General features: G+C 41.7%; 1 protein-coding gene across 2 annotated transcripts in view; it reads left to right on the forward strand.

Annotated features, from left to right (window-relative positions):
• Window positions 1-25,504, forward strand: part of NYAP2 (neuronal tyrosine-phosphorylated phosphoinositide-3-kinase adaptor 2) — a 218,756-nt gene that overhangs the window by 37,289 nt on the left and 155,963 nt on the right. The window contains exon 2 of one of the 2 annotated variants that reach the window (XM_040349138.1): window positions 6,609-6,849. In XM_040349138.1, coding sequence (XP_040205072.1) covers window positions 6,644-6,849 — 206 coding nt within the window. In that variant the 5' untranslated portion in view covers window positions 6,609-6,643. Of the gene's footprint in view, window positions 1-6,608; window positions 6,850-14,762; window positions 14,961-25,504 lie in introns of those variants that run through there. The other variant, XM_040349139.1, reaches the window with a different exon arrangement.

Below are 25,504 nucleotides of genomic sequence, written 5' to 3' on the forward strand. Positions count from 1 at the left end.
TGTAGAGTACACTGAGGATGAGTCCCAGACAAGAGATACAGTATGTGTTCCAATTAATTGGACTGTGGTCCCTGCTGAACTAGCCAAATTATGCTCCATCTATGGCCGACTTAAGCCCCTTTCTCAGTCAGTTTTCCCCTTTCTAACCAGAAATCCTCACTGTGCAAGGGTGTGAACCCCAGAGTACTCCAAATCGTCCCAACCGCAAAGGTACCACAGCCAGCATTTTTAGGACACATATCTCATCCTTGGTGTACTGTACAAATGTTATTTTTGAACATGCTTACAGGAGGTTCCTGCTGAACCAGTCGAATTTTGATCCATCTACGGATAGGCTTGATTTACTGAAGTCAATCTATAGATCGACTTCAGCACAACCAACCTGTTTTTTTTTCATATGATCACTGCCAGCAGCTATAGCAGCTATAAAGCCACCAGCAGTAAACCTCCCACTGTCAGAATACAATGGCACAGTGAGAGGACTTCCCCCATCAATAAGGAGTGTGTTGCTTGAGGAATCAAGTAATTTTTTTTTCTTCAACTCCTGGAAAGAAAAGAAAATTTATAATCTATGACCCTGCCTTATACACACAACCGTTTTTCATGACGAGAAAAATGCAATTTTTTTAATTGGTCGTGAAAAATGGTTGTGTGTAGGCTCCGGAGCATTTTTCTTGACGTTTTTCACGTCATCGTCTTTCACGTCGTGAAAAACGGTCGTGTGTACGCTTTAATGAGGGGGAAAAATGCATGCTCAGAAGCAAGTTATGAGATGGGGAAATTAGCATAAGCAGCCAAATGGGTGGCGCCATTCGAATGGAACTTCCCCTTTATAGTGCCGTCGTACGTGTTGTACGTCACCAAGCTTTGTGCGAGCATTTTTTTTTTCACGATCGTGTGTATGCAAGGCAGGCTTGAGAGGAATCATGTCAAGAAAAACATTGTTTTTTTCCATGACATGAATAACGGTCGTGTGTACGCGGCATTACAGTTTTCCACATTGCTAAGTCCTTATATGGAATCTGGAATTCTGAGGCTTGTAGAGACTTTGGGTGGGAACAAGCCTCCAACCTCGATTATGGAGACTTCGGACTTGAAAAGATTAACCCGCCCGTGGGAGTAGGGTGACCACGTGTCTCGGATTGCCCGGGACAGTCCCGCATTTTGCAGGTCTGTCCCGGGCACATTCATTCCAGAACAATACAGTGTCCCGGAATGAAACTGACACAGCCACCCCCCAGGGCCAATCTGATGCCCCCAAAAAAGGCTGCCACATCACCGCTATACTCACTGACAGTACTTGTCCTGGCTGGGATTGCCTGGAGGAGCACAATCCTGCCCCCTGCTTATGATTGGAGAAATCATAAATGCCTTTTATGACCAATCACTGTGCTGTGATTCGTTACAGCACAAGCTTTGGGAAGGGAGGGTGTCCCTGAATGGTAGTTTGGAAATGTGGTCACCCTACGTGGGAGAGGATTGAAAACGCTAGTTAGCAGGTATCTATGAGGTGGAGTGAAGCAGGACACAGCTGTTTGAGAAGAGTGGATTGTCTTGTGACTGAAACACAGTTACTGGTGACCTTGCCGTTGAACTCCTGAAGCAATTGGAGAAGTAACCCTGTTATGGGACAAGCTTTTGCAGGCGGTAAGCCAAATGTTTGATTCATACCCAGCCTGTGGACTATTTTGTTTCTTTTATGCTGCAATCAAGCTCTTTTGTTTTCCTTTTGAAAAATAAAAGACTGCTTTGCTTTTACTAACGTGGCTGGCCGGTGATCCCAGGGTTCCCCAATATTACACATTGTAAATGCTGGAGAGTTTGCTTATTATAGAGTGGTGCTATATAGAGGATTACAGGAGGCTCAGATTAATACCGCTTCAAGGACAAAGGCAAGCTGTATGCAAAAATACATTTGGCAATTGTGTCAATGATTGCATTACCATATTAAATATATTTTTTTATATATTTTCCCTGCGTTCTGCTTTAAATACAGAATGGTGAAATGCAAGCAAGTAAATGGTGAAGTGTAAGACAGTAATAAGTATAGACATACTTCAAGTATAAAGTGACTACAGATCCTGGTAACATTGGCTGGAAGGGCAAGCTGGAACCGCCAGTCTTACAACAGCTGGAAGGCTGCAAGTTGTCATGTCATATCATTTTCTTATGGGCATATTTAGCAATGCAGAACAAACTATTGCAACTTATAGCAGCCAATCAGAATTGTTTTACCTACGCTAACTTCTGTAGTCAAGGCCATTGCGGTCGGCGTAGAATATGCAAATGACTAGTTACGGCCATTCCTGAACGTCCGCGATGCCCGTCGATCTAACTTTACGTTGTTTCCGTCGAGATACGCCGCGTAAAATTAGGGCTGAGCCCTAGGTGTTCTAAGCCATGCTAAGTATGGCCGTCGTTCCCGCATCGAAATTTAAAAAAATCACATCGTTTGCGTAAGTCGTCTGTGAATGGCGCTGGATGCCATTTACGTTAACATCTAAACAAATGAGGTCCGTGCGACGTCATTTAGCGCATTGCACGTCGGTAATTTACCCGACGGAGCATGCGCAGTACGTTCGGCGCGGGAACGCACCTAATTTAAATGGTGCCCGCCCCATTTGAATTGGGCGGGCTTGCGCCGAGCGCATTTATGTTACACCGCCGCAAGTTTACAGGTAAGTGCTTTGTGAATCAGGCACTTACGCTGTAAACCTGCGGCGGTGTAACGTAAATCAGATACGTTACGCTGCCGTGGAGCAACGTAATTGTATCTGAATCTGGCCCAGAAAGTGGATGTCACAATGTAGAGAATATGATTTCCTATCATCTGTGCCCAGTCTTGCCACACAGAGTTAATCCAGCTATGAGCAATCCTCTTTTATTGTTCAGTGAAAATCAACAGACTTCCAGATAAAACCCTGTCTAAATTAAAAGTCTGAAAGCCTCTCTCCTTGCTTTGAGTGACAGGTTATTTACATATCTAGCTTGGACATGGTTATCATATGTTATGTTATGTTTATCATAATATGAGGTGATCCACAGTATAAAACGTGAGAAATCCACCCCTCCCCCACATAACGCATCCTGGTAATATACAATGACCTGTGGATCACCTCATATTATGATAAACATAACATAACATATGATAAACATGTCCAAGCTAGATATGTAAATAACCTGTCACTCAAAGCAAGGAGAGAGGCTTTCCGACTTTTAATTTAGACAGGGTTTTATCTGGAAGTCTGTTAATTTTCACTGAACAATAAAAGAGGATTTCTCAGAGCTGGATTAACTCTGTGTGGCAAGACTGGGCACAGATGATAGGAAATCTTATTCTCTACATTGTGACATAAAAGAAATTGTGTTTACATCCACTTTAAGCTATATTTGGAACAATTCGCAGCCATGGAAATTCTTAAAAAAAAAGTTGTTTTTTGTTTTTAAGTGAATAACTTTACAAAACTTACTTCATATGCATGCATTGTGACAACATGTGTTTTTTAATGTGCATCATGCTTCACTTTGGGCTTAATTTATTAAAGCAGATGGCCTGAACCAGGAAAAAATCACTGCAATATGCATATATCTCTGACCTAATGAGCATGCAATGAGCATGTGGCAGTTGCAATCCCTAAATCTATCTAGTGCATTGCACACTGATGTCCAATGCATATAGTGGTTCCTTAAGATTTTATTTTAAATTAAAGCCCAATCCGGGAAAAAACCAAACAAAAACAAATTCCCATGCAGTGGGGCTGTGCCCAGACTGAATGGGTCAATTGTTTGTTTTTTCTACGGGTGAGCACAATGTTTATACTCACCAGATCCGCCGATCCTCCGGAAAACTGTGGTTCCCCACGGTCCAACACCAGGGGTCTTGAAAAAAGACTGTTCTTAAAATCAGCACGCTCAGAGCACGCTCTATAGACAGTAACAGTCTTTTTTCAAGACCTCTGGCGCATGGGAGTGCTGAATCGGTCCTTTTGCAGATAGGATCGGTGGATCAGGACTCTCCCTTAGAATAAAACAAGCAGGTGACACATGTAGTGTGGGGCTAGCCCCAGTGCATGGGGGGAAAAAAATGTGCTTGGAGTTTAGCTTTATGTTTTGTTACAATATACCATAAAGAGAACCTTGTGCCAGAATATTTCAACAACCATTACCCCCCTCCTTGTGTGGACAATGAAAAAGCCCTAAGACTACTGGTGGGCGCTGCCATCTTTGATATGATGTCAGCAGCTGCAGCAGACTCAGAACTGGCACATTGCTTCTATGCTGGCTAGTGGCTGCTACATAAAAGGTTATATAGGGTGTTGAGGGGAGGGACAGATGTGTTTGGCCAGTACAAAGGGTAATTAGGCACGCTCAGAAGAGGACTGGGCTATAATGTGCATGCTGGGAGGGGGTTGTGATAGGGAATGTACTCTTCCTGAAGTAGTCGAATTTGGCAGCAAATTTAGAGGCACATTACAACTCAAGTTAAATGGTGTTTATTGAAAGGAAACATGCTGCAAGTATGCATTTAGAAAAAAAAATTTTTTTGCGATTTTACCTGTTTTTTTAAAGCTAGTGACAGGGCTTTTTTAATAATGGCAGTGTACACCTAATGAGTTGTGTTCCTATATGGTAAGCACATTTAAAAAGTTTACAATGGTTAGACTGAAAAATATAAGGCTGGGTTTACACTAGCTGCGGCTGCAGCTTACAGCAAGTGGTCCAGCGCGTCCATGTTCTCTGTTTCAGGTGCGAATCAGGTCCGAATTTTTGCCTGAATTCACCAGAATCACAGGACCCTATTCCAGTGTCCTCTGGGGCTGCCCCGGACATGTGTGAACGGACTTCATTACGAGCCATGCACACTCTCCTGTCATTTGACTTGGAAGCCATTTTGTAATTTAATCTATTTATCATTTTTCAAGGAGCTCTGTTATTTTCTGTAAAATTCTATGCAATGTGACAACTGTACACCATTGGTCTATGGAAGACCTCCCGCATTATTGTCTCACTGATTTTCCCAGTAGTCTGCATAAAGATAAAAGTCAGATTTTAGGCATCCTATGCAGCAAAAAAATCAATTCTGGTGAGATGCTCCCAGAGGGTTAATCTTTTCATAAGGGATACAGACCTTGCAGCTTTCTTCAGTAGAATACTGCAAGTGCATCAGCTGATGAATAATGAAAAAGTCACTTCCATTCACAAACAGCTTATATACCGCTGACCTTTTTTTTGCAAGGCAAAGTCATAATGTGTAATGCCGCGTACACACGATCGGTTTGTCTGATGAGAACGGTCTGATGGACCGTTTTCATTAGACCAAAACGATCGTGTGTGGGCCCCATCGGTTATTTATCCATCGGTTAAAAAAAATGGAACTTGTTTTAAAATTATCTGATGGATACCTAACCGATAGAAAAAAAAACGATCGTCTGTAGGCACGTCCATCGGTTAAAAATCCACGCATGCTCAGACTAAATTAGGGGACGGGAGCGCTTGTTCTGGTAAAACTAGCGTTCGTTATGAAGATAGCACATTCATCACGCTGTAACAGACAGAAAAGCGCGAATCGTCTTTTAATAACACAAAATCAGCTAAAGCAGCCCAAGGGTGGCGCCATTGGATTTGAACTTCCCCTTTATAGTGGCGTCGTACGTGGTTTACGTGACCGTGTTCTGACACAATCGTTTTTTTAACCGATGGTGTGTAGGCACGACTGACCATCTGTCAGCTTTATTGGATAACTGATGAAAAAATCCATCAGACCGTTTTCATCGGATTGACCGATCGTGTGTACAGGGCATTAGTATGTATTGCATAGACGCACATTATGTAAAACTTATTACAAATCGAAGCTGTTCCAGGGCCGCAATGTCAGCACTGCAGCCGCTCCTATCTTCACCCATTTTGCTTCCAGGTTCGTGGGCTCTGGCTCTGTGACTGTCCAGAGCCGTGATGATGTCACTCACACGCATGCGCACGGGAGCCGCCTTTCATGGCACAGGGCTCAGAAGGAACGGCACGGGTAGCCGTTGCTTAAGAGCGCATGCACCAGTGACGTCACTGAGTGCATTTAATGTAAATATCTCCTAAACTGAGCACATTTTGGAGATATTTACACTAGATATAGGTAAGCCTTATTATAGGTATACTTATACTTCCTCTTTAAAATTCCTGCATTATACATTGATTACCCAGAGGGGATTGCTTTTTCTAAAAAAAAAAGTGGAATTATTCTTTAAATTGGTGGAATATATTTTTTTCCAGTTTAAGCAATTAACATATACAGTATATCATGTACTTAGAACAATGGCTACAAATCATTATTAATTAACATTGTAGATGTTACAGGTTTGGCAAGTTTACAGCAGATTGCGATCGAATCTGTTTTGACAATTTTTTAGTGTTTAGAATTTTCACAAATTCACACACGCCATAGTCAGTTGTTCAAAACATTTTCCTGCAATGCATTACTAAGAAATGTTTACATAGCCTTGTATAAAAACTGTCTTCATAAAATGTCTGCTTTTAAAAAACAATTGAAATAGTCTAGAACAATTCCCGACTATAATAATCTGATGACTGATTTGATTTTTTTCTGTTGCCTACAGAGCAATTTACCTATTCTTAGATTATCTGTGACAAGATGATGAGTGCAAGTCAAGAGGACGATACTTTGGACACTTTCCTCCAATATATAGAAGATATGGGGCTTAAGGCTTATGATGGCCTGGTAATACAGAATGCTTCGGACATTGCACGGGAAAATGATCGCTTGAGAAATGAAACAAACCTGGCTTACTTAAAAGAGAAGAATGAAAAACGCCGGAAGCAAGAGGACGTTATTAAACGGTAAATACAGCTATTGGAAACCTGCGTGAATCTTTATGTTTTGCAATTTTCTTTAGTTTAACATTAAAGCGTTATCACTCCAACCAAAACTTTTTTTTTTTTCGGGTTTTGGATAGAGTGAATAAGGGTTAGAACCTTTATTAGGTTTGTGTTACTTTCTGTGACCGATGGGGATGTGTCTACTCACTTACTGATGGAAACAAAAAGTGTGAAAACTATGTTGGAACCAACAAAATTTGCTATATGTGCGCTAATTTAAGGTAAACCCTGTCAAACTTGTTTGCGAAGGTTAAAAGCCATGGGAACGTGCAAGGTTCAGTAAAGCAAAACAACCAGTGATCAACTCTTGCTGCAAGGTACTATACTTTGATTTTGCACAGTCCAACTGATTAACACATAAGTAACTATGCTTTCTAATAAATAAAGCTTTCTAATAAATAAAAAAAGAGTTGTGCTAAACAATAATATACAATATAAATGTGTATATCAAAAACATCAAAACAAATGTGATATAAAATAATATTGTGATAACATGCTATGTAATAAATTATATGACACCCATGTGTAGCAAAATCCAAGTGCAGATACACTATTATACTGATATATTGATACAGTTCTCAGATATAAGGTTCATAAAAGTTTGAAAAACTCCTCTTCATGAGTGTTCAGACATGAGTGATGAGCATCCAATCACCAATAAGATCTTCAAATCGTGACACCACAACCTTAGTATAGATGCAGGCTTACCAAAAATAGTGGACTCTCTAACTAAAGAGAGGTCAGATGAGCATGTGGCCAAACATCTTGGCTGGGATATTCACAGGACTCTCCCACAGGATCCACTCTGGGTTGAGGGTAGGGGCTGTAGTTCTTATCACGATGGCACCCAAATAAAACCGGAATCGACATAAAGAAATAAGCTCCACATAGTGTAAAACCTTACTAGCTATTTTATGGAAAAAGTAGATTGCACTTACATTTCAGAAGAATATGAATTGCATAATAAAATTTTCCGGCTGGCAAAAAGCACAGTAGCGTCTCACACTTCCTGGCACACGCTATTACATCAGCACGTTGCTCCTCTCAGTGTGTTTCGTCATGCCAGACGTCTTCCTGGGCACTTCTGCTTTCCATTATAATTTTTTTTGCTTGCAGTGTTTTCTTTTACAGATATTTGTTGTTATTTCAAAGCGCAGTTTTTGATTTGGTTTAGTAAATTATGACTCTCTGTCAGAGAAATATTCTAACACTGAATCCTCAGTGGAATCACTGAATGATTGTTGTATGAGAAACTGTTGATAGGAGTTGACATCTCTTTCAAAATAGTTTCACATAAAGCAAATACTGATCCATACAAATGCCCTCCCTCTAAGGATTCCTATGATGTGGGGGGTTATTTTATTTTCTGTAACATGTCATGAGAAACAATATCCCTGATATCCTTCATTTGATTAGAAACACTTTTCTGTATTAGATCCCCATGGGATGTTTTATTGTTTTACAGCTAAATAAATCTAGATTTGTTTTTAGCAACAAAATAGCAGTTAATCTGAGCTGATTATTCTTCAATACAAGGCTTCAAGGACAGTGATTTGTAATGTAGACTAGATACTTTTGCTTTGTTTTGCTGTTCCTACTGCAAAAACCAACAAAGGCTGTATCAACATCAATACCATGTTCCTAATTTTCATCAGTGGTTCAGTGTTTTAAAGAAGAATTTTCACTTTTCTTTTTTACATTGTTGAGTTTCCACTGGGACAAAGTAAATGTAGTGCTTTGTCACAACTCTTTAGGTGCCCAATAACACTAAGGCCCCGTACACACGACCAAACATGTATACTGAAACTGGTCTGCAGGCCAGTTTCAGCATACATGTTTGGTCGTGTGTAGGCGCGAGCGGGCCGAATTCCAGCAAACATTTGCCCGCCGGGCCTTTTCCCAGCGGGCAAATATTCCTGGACGTGTTTTAAAACCGTCCACTGGAATCCTGCCTGCTCGGACATGTACGGTCGTCAGTACAGACCTACCGTACATGTCCGAGCGCCCGCCGTCCCTCGCATGCGTCGAATGACTTCGACGCATGCGTGGAAGCCTTTAAATGGCAGGCCCGCCCACGTCGCCGCGTCATCGCCGCGTCATCGTCGCGGCGACGACGCGGACACACCCCGCGTAGTGTTTACGCGCGGACTTCTGTACGATGGTTAGTACAACCATCGTACAGAAGCCCTCTGGCAGGCATGTACGGTGAAAACGGTCCGACGGACCGGTTTCACCGTACATGTTTGCTCGTGAGTACCCGGCATAACTGAAATGTTGGACAGGACAATACCCCTTGGTGCACAGCTGCCCAACACTGCAACAAGCAAGGAGGTGGCTTCTTTGTTTGTAGTGCCTGTCTTCAGTTCCTGGCACATGCCCAAGGCAAGGACTGGCAAGCAGAATGCAGCAAAAGGTGAGGTTGACATGCAAGACCTTCCATGGGCAACTCAATAACGGAAAAAAAAAACATAATTCTTCTTTAACCACTTTTGTTTATTTATGTGAGTGTATAAGTAGATAGCCGGTTGCAATTATTTGACCCATCATGTTTTACAGTTTCAGGCAGCAAATGAGAAAATTACAAAGCAGAGCTGCTGACTTGATCTGATATCAGTGCCATACATCATTATCCATTTGAATCACCTTTCATCATAAAAGCATACACTCTTCCCAGAGAGACTTTCCCTACAGAAATAGATCAGTCAGATCATTTTGTAATGTTGCTTGAAGTTGCGATACACCTGTGGATGCACCCACAGTCCGATTAGATGTAAGAACCTTGGCAGGGGTTCTCACAATTGAAATTATTATGAGGCTGCTGGCTCTCACAGGTAATAGCGGCCATTCGCATGTAATCTCTCATGCACCGATTACATGCGAGTGATCGGGCCCTGGTGATGGCAGTCTGGGGTCGCTGGGGTTCTCTCATCTAATTGAAGTGTGGGTGCATTCTCAGGTATGAATGTACCCCCATCTTTTTGTTAGTCATTGGTTGATCATATCAAGTATTTCTGTCAATGCTAGATCTCTGGGTAAAGATGGGCAAGCATTTAAAGTGGAGCTGCACCCAAAAATGGAACCTCCACTTATTTGCTTCCTCCTCCCCTCCGATGCCACATTTGGCACCTTTCAGGGGGGAGGAGGGAACGTGGACCTGTTTTTGTCAGGTCCCCATCCCCACTTCCGAGGCTGATACCAAGTCAACCTAAGACACCTACATTGAAATAAAAAAAAAAAAACACATAGCTGCATTACAAAGTTTTTTTATCTGCCTGGAGTTCACTTATGGAAAGCCATAATATGTTTGTATGTCCATATGTCTAGCAATACATGTGGTATGTCATATCCATGACACAATAAGTTCTGTTTGATCACAGCATTCCTTTGCATGTTTAAAATCAGTAAAAGTTCCAGTACTTACTGTTTAACAAGTGTCACTGAACAATCTTTTTGACAGAGTTCTCAGTTACTATGGTAACAGCAAGTATTTGTTATGTAAAACTGTTATACAAATTATACTGCTATAAATACATCAGTGATTTTTGTACTTCTGTTTAAAATACATATTCTTATATAGAAAACAGGCCAACCCAGTTATCTGCTTTAGATACAACTTTTTTTTACATAGTTAGTCTGGTTGAAAAATGACACAAGTCCATCTAAGGCCTAGTACACACGAGAGGATTTCCGAGGATTTTGATCCGATGGAGTGTACTCACCATCGGATCAAAATTCGCGCCGAAATCTCATCGCGATGACGTGTCGCGCCGTCGCCGCGATGATGACGCGGCGACGTGCGCGACGCTGTCATATAAGGAATTCCACGCATGCGTCGAATCATTACGACGCATGCGGGGGATTCATTCGGACGGATTGATCCCGTGAGTCTGTACAGACCAGCGGATCAATCCGTTGGGATGGATTCAAGCGGATAGATTTTAAAGCATGTCTTTTTTATCCGCTGGAAATCCATCCCAGGGGATACAAATCTGCGGAAACAGATCCGCTGGATTGTACACACCAGGGGATCTATCCGCTGGAGCCGGTCCGCGGATCAATTCCAGCGGATGGATCCTCTTGTGTGTACGGGGCCTATTTCAACCAATAAAAAGGGGGAAACAAATATACAATCCTATAAACAATCCTATAACCACAGTTGATCCAGAGGAAGGCAAAAACCCAGCAAAGCATGATCCAATTTGCTCCAGCAGGGGTAAAAATCCCTTCCTGATCCCCCAAGAGGCAATCGGATATTCCCTGGTTCAACTTTACCTATAAATGTTAGTACAGGCATACCCCACTGTTAAGTACACAATTGGGTTTACTTACTAAAGCTAGAAAATGCAAAATCAGGCTCACTTCTGCATAGAAAACAATGAGCTTCCAGGCTTAATTGAACAAGCTTGGGGTTAGAAGCTCATTGATTTCTATGCAGAAGTGAGCCTGATTTTGCACTTTCCAGCTTTATTAAATAAACCCAATTGTGTACTTAAAAGTGGGGTATGCCTGTATGCAGTTATATTGTGTGTTTTTCTTTAGTTTAGTTTTTTAGATTATTAAACATAATTGATATGTAACTGTTTAATGCACAGCCAGTTCTTGTATCTCTTGCCAAAACTGATGTGAAATTATGAGATAAGGGTCATATTTTGATAATCTTATTCATTGGGCAGGACCACTTGCCCACTTTCACCCCAAGGCCAATTCAGGTCTGTACCTTCTGCTCTCCTGTGTACATATGGCAGGTTTTAAACCCCACTGCATCATCACTCTGTTCATCCACACTGACCCCACTGTTCAGCACACGCTGACTCCACTGTTCAGCCAGCAGCTGCTCACTGCCCAAGGCCTTGCATTTCCTTGTGGTTACAGGCTATTACTCAGATGATCTGGCCAAACTCCTGAGGCCAGAGGGACTCAAGGGCTTAGGTCACTTGGCACAAGTTCCATTTGAGGGGTCCTCTACCCACCAGGAGGATAGACCTCTTCCTGATAGCAACCTATAGCTCCTGACCCAACCTTTTCAGAGGATCCCTACACCATTACCAGTCCAGCATATCATGAAGATATATTCAAATGTATGGTTACATGTGCTTTGACAATATTTAGTTTCACTTTACATGCTAACACTTAAGCCACTTAAGCATCCTGCTATCCTCTATGACAACTTCAGCCAAAGCCAATTCTTTCTTTTTTAAGCTCAACAAAGAAACATTTCTTTGAAAGTACAAATTACAAACATTGGTATCATGAGAAAGGCACATCTTGTTGCAGTCCAATGAAAGCACATATTTTTACATTGTTCTAATGCCACAAACACACGGTTGGAATTTCCAACGGAAAAAGTCAGACGGAATTTTTTCATCGAATATTCCGACTGTCTGTATACCCCATCTGACTTTTTCCGTCGGAAATTCAGACGGACTTAGAAAGAGAACATGTTCTCTTTTTTTCCGACAGAAAAGATTTCGATCGGAAATCCAGTTCGTCTGTATGGAATTCCGACGGAGAAAAAACAATTCGATGCATGCTCGGAAGCATTGAACTTCATTATTCTAGGCTTGTCGTAGTATTGTACGTCACCGCGTTTTCAACGGTCGGAATTTGGTGTGTCCGTGTGTATGCAAGTCAGCTTGAGTGGAATTCCATCTGAAAAACCCGTCTGAGTTTATTCTGGCGGGAAATCCGATTGTGTGTACGGAGCATAAGTCTTCACCCTCTTTAGGTCAGTGACGAGGGTCAGATGTCTTAAGTAGTGAAGCACAGGAAGAGATGCGGGGCAGTACCAAGTGCAAATTACCATAAGGAACTTAATATAGTAGAAGTCCCCAAATTTAGGGGACTAGTAAGGCAAAAAACACAGAAAAGCATGATCCAATTTGCTCCAGCATGGTATATTCCCTGGATCAACTACCCTATCTGTAAGAGAATCCAGCTATAATTTGTGCTTTTAGGGATGTATCCAACTTTTTTGTAAAACTACTGAGCTGGCCAAAACTATTTCTTGAGGGTGTCTATTTCACATTTTTACAGCTTGCTTTGTAGAAGTCTTTCCGTATGTGAAAGTTCAATCTCTTTTCCTCCAGGCATAAAGAGTGCCCCCTTGTCCTCTGTAATGACCTAAAAGTGAATAACTGTACACCAAGTTCACTATATGGAACACTTATGTACAGTATTTATACATTCCTCCAATTGTTCCCCATAGCCGAGCTCCTCAATGCTTCTTATCAGTTTGGTTGCCCTTCTCTTCACTTTCTCCAGTTCCCCAATATCCTTTTTGTGACCTGGTGCCCAATTCAGAACTGCATATTCCAGATGAGGTCTTACTAATATGTACAGGGGTAAAATGATGTCTCTATCTCTGGAGTCTACACCTCTTTTAATACAGGAAAATATTTTGCTAGCTTTAGAAACAGCTTGACATTGCATGTTATTATTAAAGTAGTAGTAAACCGCTGACCCTTTTTTAACCTGCAGGGCAATGTCATAATGTGCTAGTATGCATCGTATGTGAAACTTACCTTAGAACAAAGCCCTCCAGCACGCTGTCACCGCTAAAGGTGCTTCCATCTTTGCCCGGTCTCCCTTCAGGGATTGCAGACTCCGGCTGTGTGAGTGGCCAGAGCCACGATGATATCACTCCCAACGTTAATGGCTGCGGGTATGCCGTTCTTTCAGAGCGCATACGCCGTTGGTGTCACCGGCTGCATCCACAGTAAATATCTCCAATACGGTGCACATTTAGGAGATATTTACAGTATCTATAGGTAAGCCTATTTATAGCTTACCTATAGGTAAAATGCATGCATGGAAGTTTACTTCCACTTTCATGCCGCATACACACCATCACTTTATGTGATGAAAAAAAACAACATTTTCTGTGAAGTAAAAAACGACGTTTTTGAAACTTCAATTTTCAAAGACGAAGTTGCCTACACACCATCGTTTTTTCACAATGCTCTAGCAAAGCGAGGTTACGTTCACCACTTTTTTCCATTGAAGCTCGCTTCATAACTAGCTTCTGGGCATGCGCGGGTGTAAAAACCTAGTTTTAAACGTCGTTTTTTGCTACACACGGTCAATTTCTGTGAAGTAAAAAACGACGTTTTGAAAAACGACACATACAATTGAAGCATGCTTCAATTTTTTTCGTCGTTTTTCACAAGACATAAAACAACGTTTTCCCCCCACACACAGTCAATTAAAGTGACGTTTTTAAAAACGTTGTTTTTTTCCATTACATAAAGTGATGGTGTGTACGCGGCATAAGTCTATTATCTACTAGAACACCCAGATACTTCTCCACCATTGACTCCCCAGCTGTTGTCCTCCTAGAATGTATGATGCATGTTTTTAGCCCCAAGTGCATAACTTTACATTTATTAACATTATCTAACTATAATGCAAGATTGACACATTTTTCTAACTGGATTACATTGGAAAATGCACGAGTGCTGGGTGAAACCTGTGTGAATCCTGTATACAACATTTATAAATAAATCCCTATTAGTGTCAATTTTTTTAAATGCTCTTAGATATGGAATCAAATTATCTTGAAATGTCAATGGTCAGGCTGTAGTAAACCAGAATTCTATAGGTTGTTCTAGGTTACTACTGTTAGATTCATTGCCATTTGCACTGCTTTACTGTATAAGCCTGCATAGTCGATTTCTATATCTGATGTTAAATCTTGCCGTAGAAAAGAATTGTCATGGGAATCTGTCCTCTCTCCATCTTTGCTCTTTCATATTTCATATGTTATTGCAGATTGCTCCCTCTCCCCCTCCCCCTTACTACACATGAAAAGCCAAGTGGAGAGCCTTGTGCTTGCTCATTATTTGTAGTAAACAGCCAGATGCTCTGGAGGTGGAGCTTTGTCTGACAGCATTGCCTGACTGCTTACAAGAAAAACACGGCAAGCAGAAATGGTTTGCTCTCAAGGCTTATTTGCTAACATACAGACACTCGCCTGATGCCTCTTTGAAAAATGGAGCACTTACTTAGTTCCTTGGTACAAATGGTTCGCTTGTTACGTATGTGAAGGAACATGAAGGGTGATCTGGCACTGTCAGGTGTGTATATCTTCACTCACTGCAATTCTGCATTGCACATTGCTGGAAATATGGGTCATTTTAGGATTTCTGAAATAGTGTGTGATTAGACCAAACAGGTATCTAGTACTGTCTTAGAAAAATCTAGAATTGACACGTGTTAGAGCTTGTTTATATTAGGATGTTTTTATATTATATTTATATGTTTTATATTATAACTGTGTTTTAGTGCATACAATTTTAAAAAAATACACAAAAAAAGTATTTTTTTTCTTATTGGTGTGTGCTAGAAAATGTGTGCATTTTGCGTCTTTTGGGGGATCTTTAAAACGGTGTACCTAAAATGAACATAGGTGCCTTTAAATGGAGAGAATGTAGTCCTAGGCTTTGTATAACTGTTCCCTAAAATAATGTGTGTTTGACTTTAATTCCCTTAAATAATAAGAAAGTGATGTGATATGTAAATAGCAGTAATCCCACACAAACCAATCAGATGTTTGGTTACTATTATCAGATCAGTGTGAGATGATTTCTGCCTAGGTTCCCTATTATTTATTCCCTCTATGCTTTGCCTTTTTAACATGCCTAAATACAATATTTTAATATACAGACATATAATAATGTCTAGTGCATTAAAGCATTTAGGTGTACAAACAGTTAGAGTAATTTTTGGCCCTAGATCTAGATTTTACATAGGAAACTCTGGTTTGGGTAACATTTATTTTATTTAGAATATGGCAGGTCTGACTTGTTTGTAACATTCGCTATTTTAAGATTTTGAATAATTAATTGTATGGAGGACGGCCATGCTCCCTCTAGCTTTCTCAGCTTTGTGAATATTTGATGTACATATGACACACTGTAGATAAAGATTTTCCCCTAAAATCCTCATTTACATATACAAGCATCGGCCCAATGCACCTGGCCTGGAAAGGTAAATAATGGCCCAAAACATTAGGCCAAAATAGATCAGTTATATGTTCATATATTCCACCTAGAAGCACAAGGGACCCTTATTTCCAATCCTAATCACCTGCACAGAGTTTGCATGTGCCTGCATGGGTTTCTTTCAGGTACTCCGGTTTCCTCCCACACTTCAAAGACATGCCGGTTAGTCAATTGGCTCCTGTCTAATTTGGCCCTAATATATGTATGAATGTGAGTTAGGAACCTTAGATTGTAAGCTCCAATATGCAGTATATTTAAAGCATGGTATAAATTTACGGTGCTATAGAAGTACCTGTAATAAAATTAATAATAGCTATGACCTTAAAGAGTATCTAAACCCAAAAGCAAAACTTGTTTTAGCTTACTAACTATTTCATGTGGTGACTGCATTATTTTAATTTTTTTATTTTTTTTTAGACTTAAAGGGGTTTTCCACCCATTTTTTAAGTTTATTAAAAGTCAGCAGCTACACAAAGTGTAGCTGCTGGCTTTTAATAAACTGACACTTACCTGCTCCAGCATTCCAGCGACGCGCCCGCCGTGGGTCCGCTCCTCTCCCTCCCTCCCCGGCCGGCGTCTTCATTGTCACTGTGGGCACCCGGCCGTGACAGCTTTCGGCTTCACGGCCGGGCACCCACTGCGCATGCGCGAGCGGCACTGCGTGCGCGGCCCGGAACTGCGCGCGGCCCGGCGCTGCGCTGTTTGATTGGACAGGCGATCGCCTAGGACCTGACGTGTCCTAGGCGAACGCCTACAGAGAGGGGCTGCCAAATCGCCTTTGCAGCTCCTCAGCGGAAGGAGGATGTGGGACAGGAAGTCCCCTTCTCCTGAAGCCCCCACTCCCCCCCAAAAAAAATTACATGCCAAATGTGGCATGTAAGGGGGAGAGGAGTGGGTTAAGAGGAAGTTCCATTTTTGGGTGGAACTCCTCTTTAAGATACGCTTTGATGAACATACTCCTATATATCAGTTTGGTGGTAGGTTTGTTATAAGCCTAGCTTATTCATTTTCTTAACAAAGATTTAAAAAATAGTTGGATATACAGTATTCCTACAACCCATTGTTTTACAAAACATATTTAAAATACCTTTTTTGGAAGGTTTACAGGAAGTTGCTTTTCAGGAAGGGATGCTTGTATTCGTAGCCAGTGTTAATTCTTTATATACATTTATAATCTGGATGCTTGTCAGGCATTGAGCATTAAAGTGGAGGTCCAGCCAAAAAAAAAAAAAATGTCTAAAAAGGCTCAAAAAAATACAAATATTTTTTTTACTTACCAGAAATTGCTGTTACTATAGGCAGATCGTCCTATTGTGCCTCTTCCTCTTGCACAGTGAGGTTCTGTTCTCCTACTCGCAAAGCCTCCTGGGAAATGGAGGCGCGCTGCCTTCTGGGACACACAGGACGGTGTTCCCATTCACAAATAGCCGTGTGACTCGCGCATGCGCAATAGGAAATGGGCAGTGAACCTGTAAGGCTTCACTGCCTGTCGCCCTTAGTGAGGATGGCAGTTCCGGGACCCAGTCCAAGGGACGGATGTGCCTCGAGTGGCCGACATCATGGGCAACCTGGACAGGTAAGTGTGTTTATTAAAAGTCAGCAGCTACAGTGTTTGTAGCTGCTGACGTTTTTTTTTTTTAAAGCCGGACCTCCGCTTTAAGAATTAGAGAAGATCTCCCACCAGTACAACAGAGGTTTCTGGGAGAAGTACTAAAATTCGCCCTTAGTCATAACTTTTGGTGTGGCAATGAATTCTATATTCAACTAACTGAAGTGGCTGTAGGAGCAAAGGTTGTTCCCAGTCTAGATAATATTTCCATCTGAGAAGAGAAAGGCCTCGTACACACAACCATTTTCCTCGACAGAATTCATCAAGAAACTTGGTGGCAGAGCTTTTTTGCCGAGGAAAACGGTCACGTGTATCCTTTTCATCGAGAAAACTGTTGAGGAACTCGACGAGGAAAAAAGAGAACAAGTTCTAAGTGAGGGAGAGAAGCTGAGGGAGAAGATAAACATTTGAGTACAGTGACAGAGTGCAAAAGTGTATTTGCTTAGGAAATTAAATTACCTCTAACGTCCTACTTGTGCGAATGTTGCTGAGTTATGTACAACTATTAGGTAATTGTTTTACATTTTGGTATGGAGTGCCTCAAGATTGTATATCATTTTAAAGGGTGCCTTTACTGAAAAAGGTTGACAAACACTGTTCTAGACTTGCACAATTTTGGGGGTTGATAGAGTTGTTAGGCATTGAAAAGGAAGGAATTTATTGAAGGTAATATCTAAAAGGGAAAAATGGTGGATTTGGAAATCATGTTGCCTTCTTGTATAATGTCTTATTATATATCCTACATATGTTTTGTGTTTTATTGCTGCAATTTTAGAGTAATCTGCTCCTTAGGGATATTTATTTGTAATATTGTACATGATTAATCTATTTATTTGTATGCTGTTGCTTTGCTTTTGCTGTAATATTTCATTTAGGCATTTCTTTTTATATAATTTGATTATGGAGATGCTGTACACCTATTCATCATTACATGCTGGTATAGAAGGGTTAATATTATAGTCATGATCTAGCCTGACATCTAACTAGAAGGAGATTGCTGACAGGTGGCATCTGAGTCACAATGGAGATGGGCTGTGTAAATGATGGAAATGCATGACCAGGCTACACATTTTCGACTAAATGCATCAGGTTGGAGTCTGGTGACATCACAGAAGGGCAGAATTTTTGTGCAGCGATGCAGGAGAATTTACCTCTGTTTTATGAGCTGTAGCATGCTGGAAAGTACGCTGACTGGTTTGCTTTATACCTTTGCTAATGCTTTTGTTACACAGTGCTTTGTTGCACATGCCAAATGTGAGTCTATATGTACCATTGTTTTTTACATTTTAAAGAATTTACACTATTACGATTTGTTCCTACTGTCTTTATCGGTTATCTGGAGCACTACCTGCTCCATGTGTTTTATGGAGACACAGAGCAAGGTTTAGGAGCGAGCACACATTAAGCCTCGTACACACACTCAGTTTTCTCGGCAAGAAACAGCAAGAAAACTGCTGGCAGAGCTTTCTTGCCGAGTAAACCGAGCGTGTGTACGAGGTTTTCAGGCTTCTTATCTGGAAATCTGTCCAAAATCTCGACGAGAAAAATAGAGATCTTGCTCTCTATTTTCTCGTCGAGATTCTTGTCGGCCTGTTTCCCGATGAGAAACCTGAGGCCTTGTACACGACCGAGTTTCCCGGCAAAAACCAGCAAGGAACTTGCTGGTATTTTTTTTTTGCCGAGGAAACCGGTCGTGTGTACACTTTTCGACGAGGAAACTGTCGAGGATCTCGTCCAGCCAAAAACAGAGCATGTCTTCTTTTTCCTTGACGGGAATGGGGAAATTTGGCTCACCAAGATCCTCGACAGCCTAACAAGGAACTCGACGAGCAAAACGATGTTTTTCGCCCGTCGAGTTTCTCGGTCGTGTGTACGAGGCTTAAGAGTGTGTATACTTACCTGTCATCATGGAAACCCGCACATGCTCGAAATGACTTTGACGCATGGGCGGTAGCTTCCACGGCATAAGTAAGGTGAAGCAAGATGGCGGCGACGGCATCGAATGTGACAAGCACATGCTCGTCGTACACGATGACGTCACCGCGTTCTTGCCTTTCAAGAGAACCGCGGTTCTTTTGAAAGGTCTGTGTGTACACTCAGGCGGCAAGAGATTCTTGCCAAGAATCTCGTTGGGAAAAACAAAGTTTTTTTCCTGACGAGATTCTTTCCCGTGTGTACGAGGCCTAAGTGTCCCATTGCAAGTGGCTTGCTATGCAGGCAATCAGTGATGGAGTGGAGCCCATAGTGCTGGTGGAGGACCTGAGAAAAGGAAGATCATGGCTGCTCTGTGCAAAACCATTGCACAGAGCAGGTAAGTATTACAATAAAATAAATAAAGCTTTACAAACACTTTAAGGGTGAAGTAGGCCAAGCTTAAAGGGTCACTAAAGGAATTTTTTTTTTTAGCTAAATAGCTTCCTTTACCTTACTGCAGTACTGGTTTCATGTCCTCATTGTTCGTTTTTGCTTTGAAGTAGCTGTAATTCTGCTGTGATCTCCACACTTCCTGGTTGCCTGTTTCCTTATAACCATCGTACTGGGAGATTTTCACGGTGGTCTAAGCTGTCATTACTGTGTGTCTAAAACTCCTCAGAACCAATCAGATTCATTTTAAAAACAAAACACTGCCCTGGATTTGTTGTTTTTGTTCTGTGGGTCTTCCCGACTCACCTCTCACCCGGAACTTCATGTATGTACCTTTAAAACCGAACGTGAAACTAGAGGCACATTATATGATAGATTAAATTCAATTTTTAATCATTTTTAAAAGGAATCAGTTAACTTGTATGTCTCTATACCCTGTAAACAGTCATTTCAGCAAAAAAATTTTTTTCCTTTAGTGACCCTTTAAGGTGTGTTCCCACCGAGGTCTAATAAAGTGTTTTTACCTTTCCATAGCTGAAAAGTAGACAATTCTAGTGAGTTTAATTTCAGTTTTAAGTGGAGGGTTGTTCATTTACAAACATATGGATTGCTATGAAGAGGGTTTGGTTTGCTGATGAAATGGATTGATAGTTTGTTACATCTGGGTCTTTCATTTTGATGATTGAATACTGTGCCTGAATATTTTGCACATTTGTTTCACCTAAGATGGTGCTGGGATTTCTGTGTTCATAAGCAGTTTGGTGTTTATATAGAAGTGCTGCATTATTAGTTACTTTTTAAACTGTTTCAAGAGGGCCTGAACTATTTTAAGTCTAGCAGCTGTGGATTTTATTATTTGTTCATTGTTATTGTTTGCTTGGTTTAGTGGGGGTATATAAAAAGTGAGGAAAGTTTTATTTAAAAAAATATATATATTTAGCTCAAGTTAACGGTCTGTCAAGCTAAAACTGATGAGTTAAAGTGATTGTAAGGTATATTTTTTCCTATAAAAATAACAGGCATGTTATACTTATCTGCTCTGTTGCATTGGATTTGCACAAAACAACCCGGATCCTCCTCTTCTTGGGTCCCTCTTTGGTGCTCCTGGCCCCTCCCTCCTGTTTAGTGCCCTCACAGCTTGTTATGGGGGCACCTGTGCCGAGTCACAGCTCCCTGTGTCCTTTCAGACACGGAGCCCCGACAACACCCACCTCTCTCCCCTGATTGGCTAGTTGACTGGAAGCCAATGGCGCTGCTGCTGTTTCTCAGCCAATCAGGAGGGAGAATCTTGGATGGCTACCACACTCATGGACATCGCTGGACAGAGAGGGAATTAAGGTAAGTGTTAAGGGGGGCTGAGGGAGGCTACTTCACACAGAAAGGCTTTTTATCCTAATGCATAGATTGATAAAAAAGATTAAAAAAACGTCTGCGTTTACAACCTCTTTAAATCCCCAACAATCTCTTATATCTCTTGGGGTGTCTCTAGGTGATATACTTGTGTTTGAAATCCTGAATCTGGTAAATATTAGTCGTTCTTAGCAGATAAAATAATTTAAAGATAAGTTCACATTTGTGAGCATGTTACACCCAAGGTTAGGGTGTAACGTGTAACATGCTCAAGCAGTCGTTACCGCCAGTGACAACAGGCTCATCTCCCTGCACCCACTGTCACAGGCACATCATTTATCCACAGCAATCTGCAAATGAACAAACTACAAGTACCGTCTTCTACCAGAGCAGGAGGCTTGTAGTTCTCAATAAAATGCAAAGCGCTGTTGTAGTTCATTGATTCTTCCTGGACTTCAGTAACTCTCTGGGCAGACAGCTGTACTCAGTATCTGCAGGGGCCTGACATCTGCAGATCATGGGTGCAATGCTCTACAGGCGATGGGGGGAAAAAAATTCCTGCAGAAATATGTACATTTATAAAAAAAAATCCCAAAAAATGATTTAGCCTTTCATTTATTTAATATAATGCAGAATGGAGAAGTATCTGAAACAGGTAAAACTCCCAGATGGACAGTATTGGGAATTATGGCAAAAAGAGCTTACCATTGTAGTGTCCAGGATGCCAAGGGCTGACTTAGCCCAACAGGCTCTACTTTTTAACTAAAATATCATTTTTTAAGTTTTGATTTTTTTTTAACTGGCCTCTCTGTGATTATTTGGTGAGCAAACATTTTTGTAAATTTAGATTGTTACTAGTAAAGAATGTGGCTAAAATAGCATGTCATAACAGTCTTAAAAAAGGAGCAACTGCTGACTTACCCCTCACTCATTCCTTTGTCCTCAGTGAATAACTAGACCTTTTTTTTATAGATGAGTACAATTTATATTTTGATTGCCATAAAGTTTTGTTTAGAATTGTGAGCCCTTTGCCCTGCCTTCACTTATTTATAATGCCGTGTATACACGACCGTTTTTCATGATGAGAAAAATGCAATTTTTTAAATTGGTCGTTAAAAACGATCGTGTGTTGGCTCCAGAGCATTTTTCTCGCTGAAAAAAATGGGCATTAAAAATTTAGAACATGCTCTATTTTTTCTTGTCGTTTTTCACGTCGTGAAAAACGATCGTGTGTACGCTTTAACGACGGGGGAAAAAACGTGCATGCTCAGAAGTTCTGAGAAGGGAAATTTGCATAATCAGCCCAAAGGGTGGGGCCATTCGAATGGAACTTCCCCTTTATAGTGCCGTCGTACGCGTTGTACGTCACCGCGCTTTGCTCGAGCATTTTTTATCACGATAGTGTGTATGCAAGGCAGGCTTGAGAGAAATCATGACGAGAAAAACTTCGCTTTTTTCCATGACATGAAAAATGGTTGTGTGTACGCGGCTTTAGGGTCTAATCATGCAGGAAAAAAACTGTTGCGTTTACATGCACACAATGGGGTTAATTTACTAAAACTGGAGCACTCACAATCCAGTGCAGCTGTCCGTTGTAGCCAATCAGCTTCTAACTTCAGCTTGTTCAACTAAGCTTTGACAATAAAACCTGGAAGCTGATTGGATTCTATGCAGAGCTGAACTAGATTTTGCACTTTCCAGTTTTAGTAAATAACCCCAACTGTATAGTCCTGTGTGTATCTAAACTATCTAATAGTAATTAATGGTCCCATACACACAGCTATATCTACATGCACAAATGTGCGCTGTGTTTTGCCACACAAAAAAAATGAAGGACACAGCTGCGTCAGGGGCCACATAGGTCTGCGGACTTTACATGCATACGTACATAAACGCACATAAACGCGTATAAACTCGCACAAATGCACACACGTGTACATTGTAGTCATTCATTAGAAAGAAGAATTGTACGCATCTAAACACTGTGGGCCAGATTCTCGTAGATCCGCGTATCTTTGCACGGGCGTAACGTATCCGATTTACGTTACGCCTCCACAACTTAGACGAGCAAGTGCTGTATTCTCAAAGCACTTGCTCCGTAAGTTGCGGCGGCGTAGCGTAAATAGGCCGGCGTAAGCCCGCCTAATTCAAATTTGGAACAGGGTGGCGTGTGTTATGTAAAATAACCATGACCCGACGTGATTGACGTTTTTCACGAACGGCGCATGCGCTGTCTGTGGACATATCCCAGTGTGCATTGCTCCAAATACGCCGCAAGGACGTATTGGTTTTGACGTGAACGTAAATTACATCCAGCCCCATTCACGGACGACTTACGCAAACGACGTAAAATATTCAAAATTCGATGCGGGAACGACGTCCATACTTAACATTGGTACGCCGCATGTACGCCACCATATAGCAGGGGTAACTTTACGCCGGGAAAAGCCTAACGTAAACGGCGTATCTGTACTGCGTCGGCCGGGCGTACGTTCGTGAATTTGCGTATCTAGCTGATTTACATATTTCTAGGCGTAAATCAGGTGCATTGATACGACGGCACAACTCAGAGATACGCCCTTGTATCTCCTTTGTGAATCTGGGCCACTATGTGTCTAAATCAGGTTACTTTATGAGCATGTTTTATGCAGCATCTTCTGCTAACTCTTCCAACAACAACCTGCTTTCTATCTGTGTGAATGAGCCCTAAGTCTATATATTGAAACTTCACCAAAGACTTCCTCTGACAAAGTGAAATGTAGTTCTGCCCTTTGATTTGCACAGCTGCTTAAATTTGTGTAACAAAATACTTGTTGAGCCTGCCAGTTTCTTGTTTGTCTTCCCTGTATAGGGTGATAATGCTATTCACAGGTTACTCTAGCATACCAGGAAGCAGAACTAGCCTTATTGTCTGGCAGTGTCACCGGCAGATGTGACCCATTGTGACATAGTCCCACCAACCACTTGTCTCTGTGGAGAGGGAGAGCTGCATAGTGGTCACTTAATCACTAGAACAAAGGAATAAAAAGGCATATAGTTACATAGTAGGTGAGGTTGAAAAAAAAACACAAGTCCATCAAGTCCAACCTACCGTGTTTCCCCGAAAGTAAGACCTACCCCGAAAATAAGACCTACCCCGATTTTCAGGAAGGGCTGCAATATAAGCCCTACCCTGAAAATAAGCCCTAGTTTAAAGTGTCAGGGAAATACTAGAGTCCACTCTATTACTGTATTGTATAGTGTAGTTGTACCTTTTGGTATAGCGCTGACCTCCCTCTGCTCTCAGCTGTACTCGCGCTGTTATCTTCCAGTCTCCTCCCAGCGGGGATCGCGGTCTCTCCTCCCTCTGCATTCCTTAGAGATGTGAAGAGACTTTTGGCGGGCCACGGAATCACCAAGCAGCGCTCAGCTGATGTTACGCTGATCTGCTTTTCTAAAAGCTGTCAGGAGGAATGTCGGGCCCCCCTCCCTCTGCATTCCTTAGAGCTGAGATAAGGGCTCCGACTGGCAACGAAAATGCCGAGCAGTGATCAGCTGATGTTACGCCGATCTGCTCCTCTGAATGCTGTCGGGTGGAATGTCGGGCCCCCCTCCCTCTGCATTCCTTAGAGCTGAGATAAGGGCTCCGACTGGCAACGAAAATGCCGAGCAGCGATCAGCTGATGTTACGCCGATCTGCTTCTCTGAATGCTGTCGGGTGGAATTTCGGGCCCCCCTCCCTCTGCATTCCTTAAAGCTGAGATAAGGGCTCAGACGGGCAACAGAATAGCTGAGCAGCGATCAGCTGATATCATCTCTTCTGCAAGCTGTCAGCGAGGGATATCGGGCCCCCCTCCCTCTGCAGTGCTTGAAGAGAGCTTCCAAGGGTTACAGATGTTCCCAGCACTAAGAAGGTATGTTGTACAATTTGAATTCCAGACATACACATAATGCAATATGCAGTGCTGTAAGTTTTAGGAATTTCCACAGGGGATTTCTGAGAGGCAGGGGGGAGACAAGATAGAATAAGACCTACCCCGATAATAAGCCCTAGTGTGTTTTTGGGTAACAAAATTAAAATAAGACCCAGGCTTATTTTCGGGGAAACACGGTATTTGTGTGATCATATGTCAGTATTACATTGTATATCCCTGTATGTTGTGGTCATTCAGGTGCTTATCTAATCGTTTTTTGAAACTACTGATGCCCCCCACTGAAACCACCACCTGTTGAAGGGAATTCCACATCCTTGCCGCTCTTACAGTAAAGAACCCTCTACGCAGTTTAAGGTTGAACATCTTTTCTTCTAATTTTA

The sequence above is a fragment of the Rana temporaria genome, chromosome 4, assembly GCF_905171775.1.
Source record: "Rana temporaria chromosome 4, aRanTem1.1, whole genome shotgun sequence".
Taxonomy (NCBI): Eukaryota; Metazoa; Chordata; class Amphibia; order Anura; family Ranidae; genus Rana; species Rana temporaria.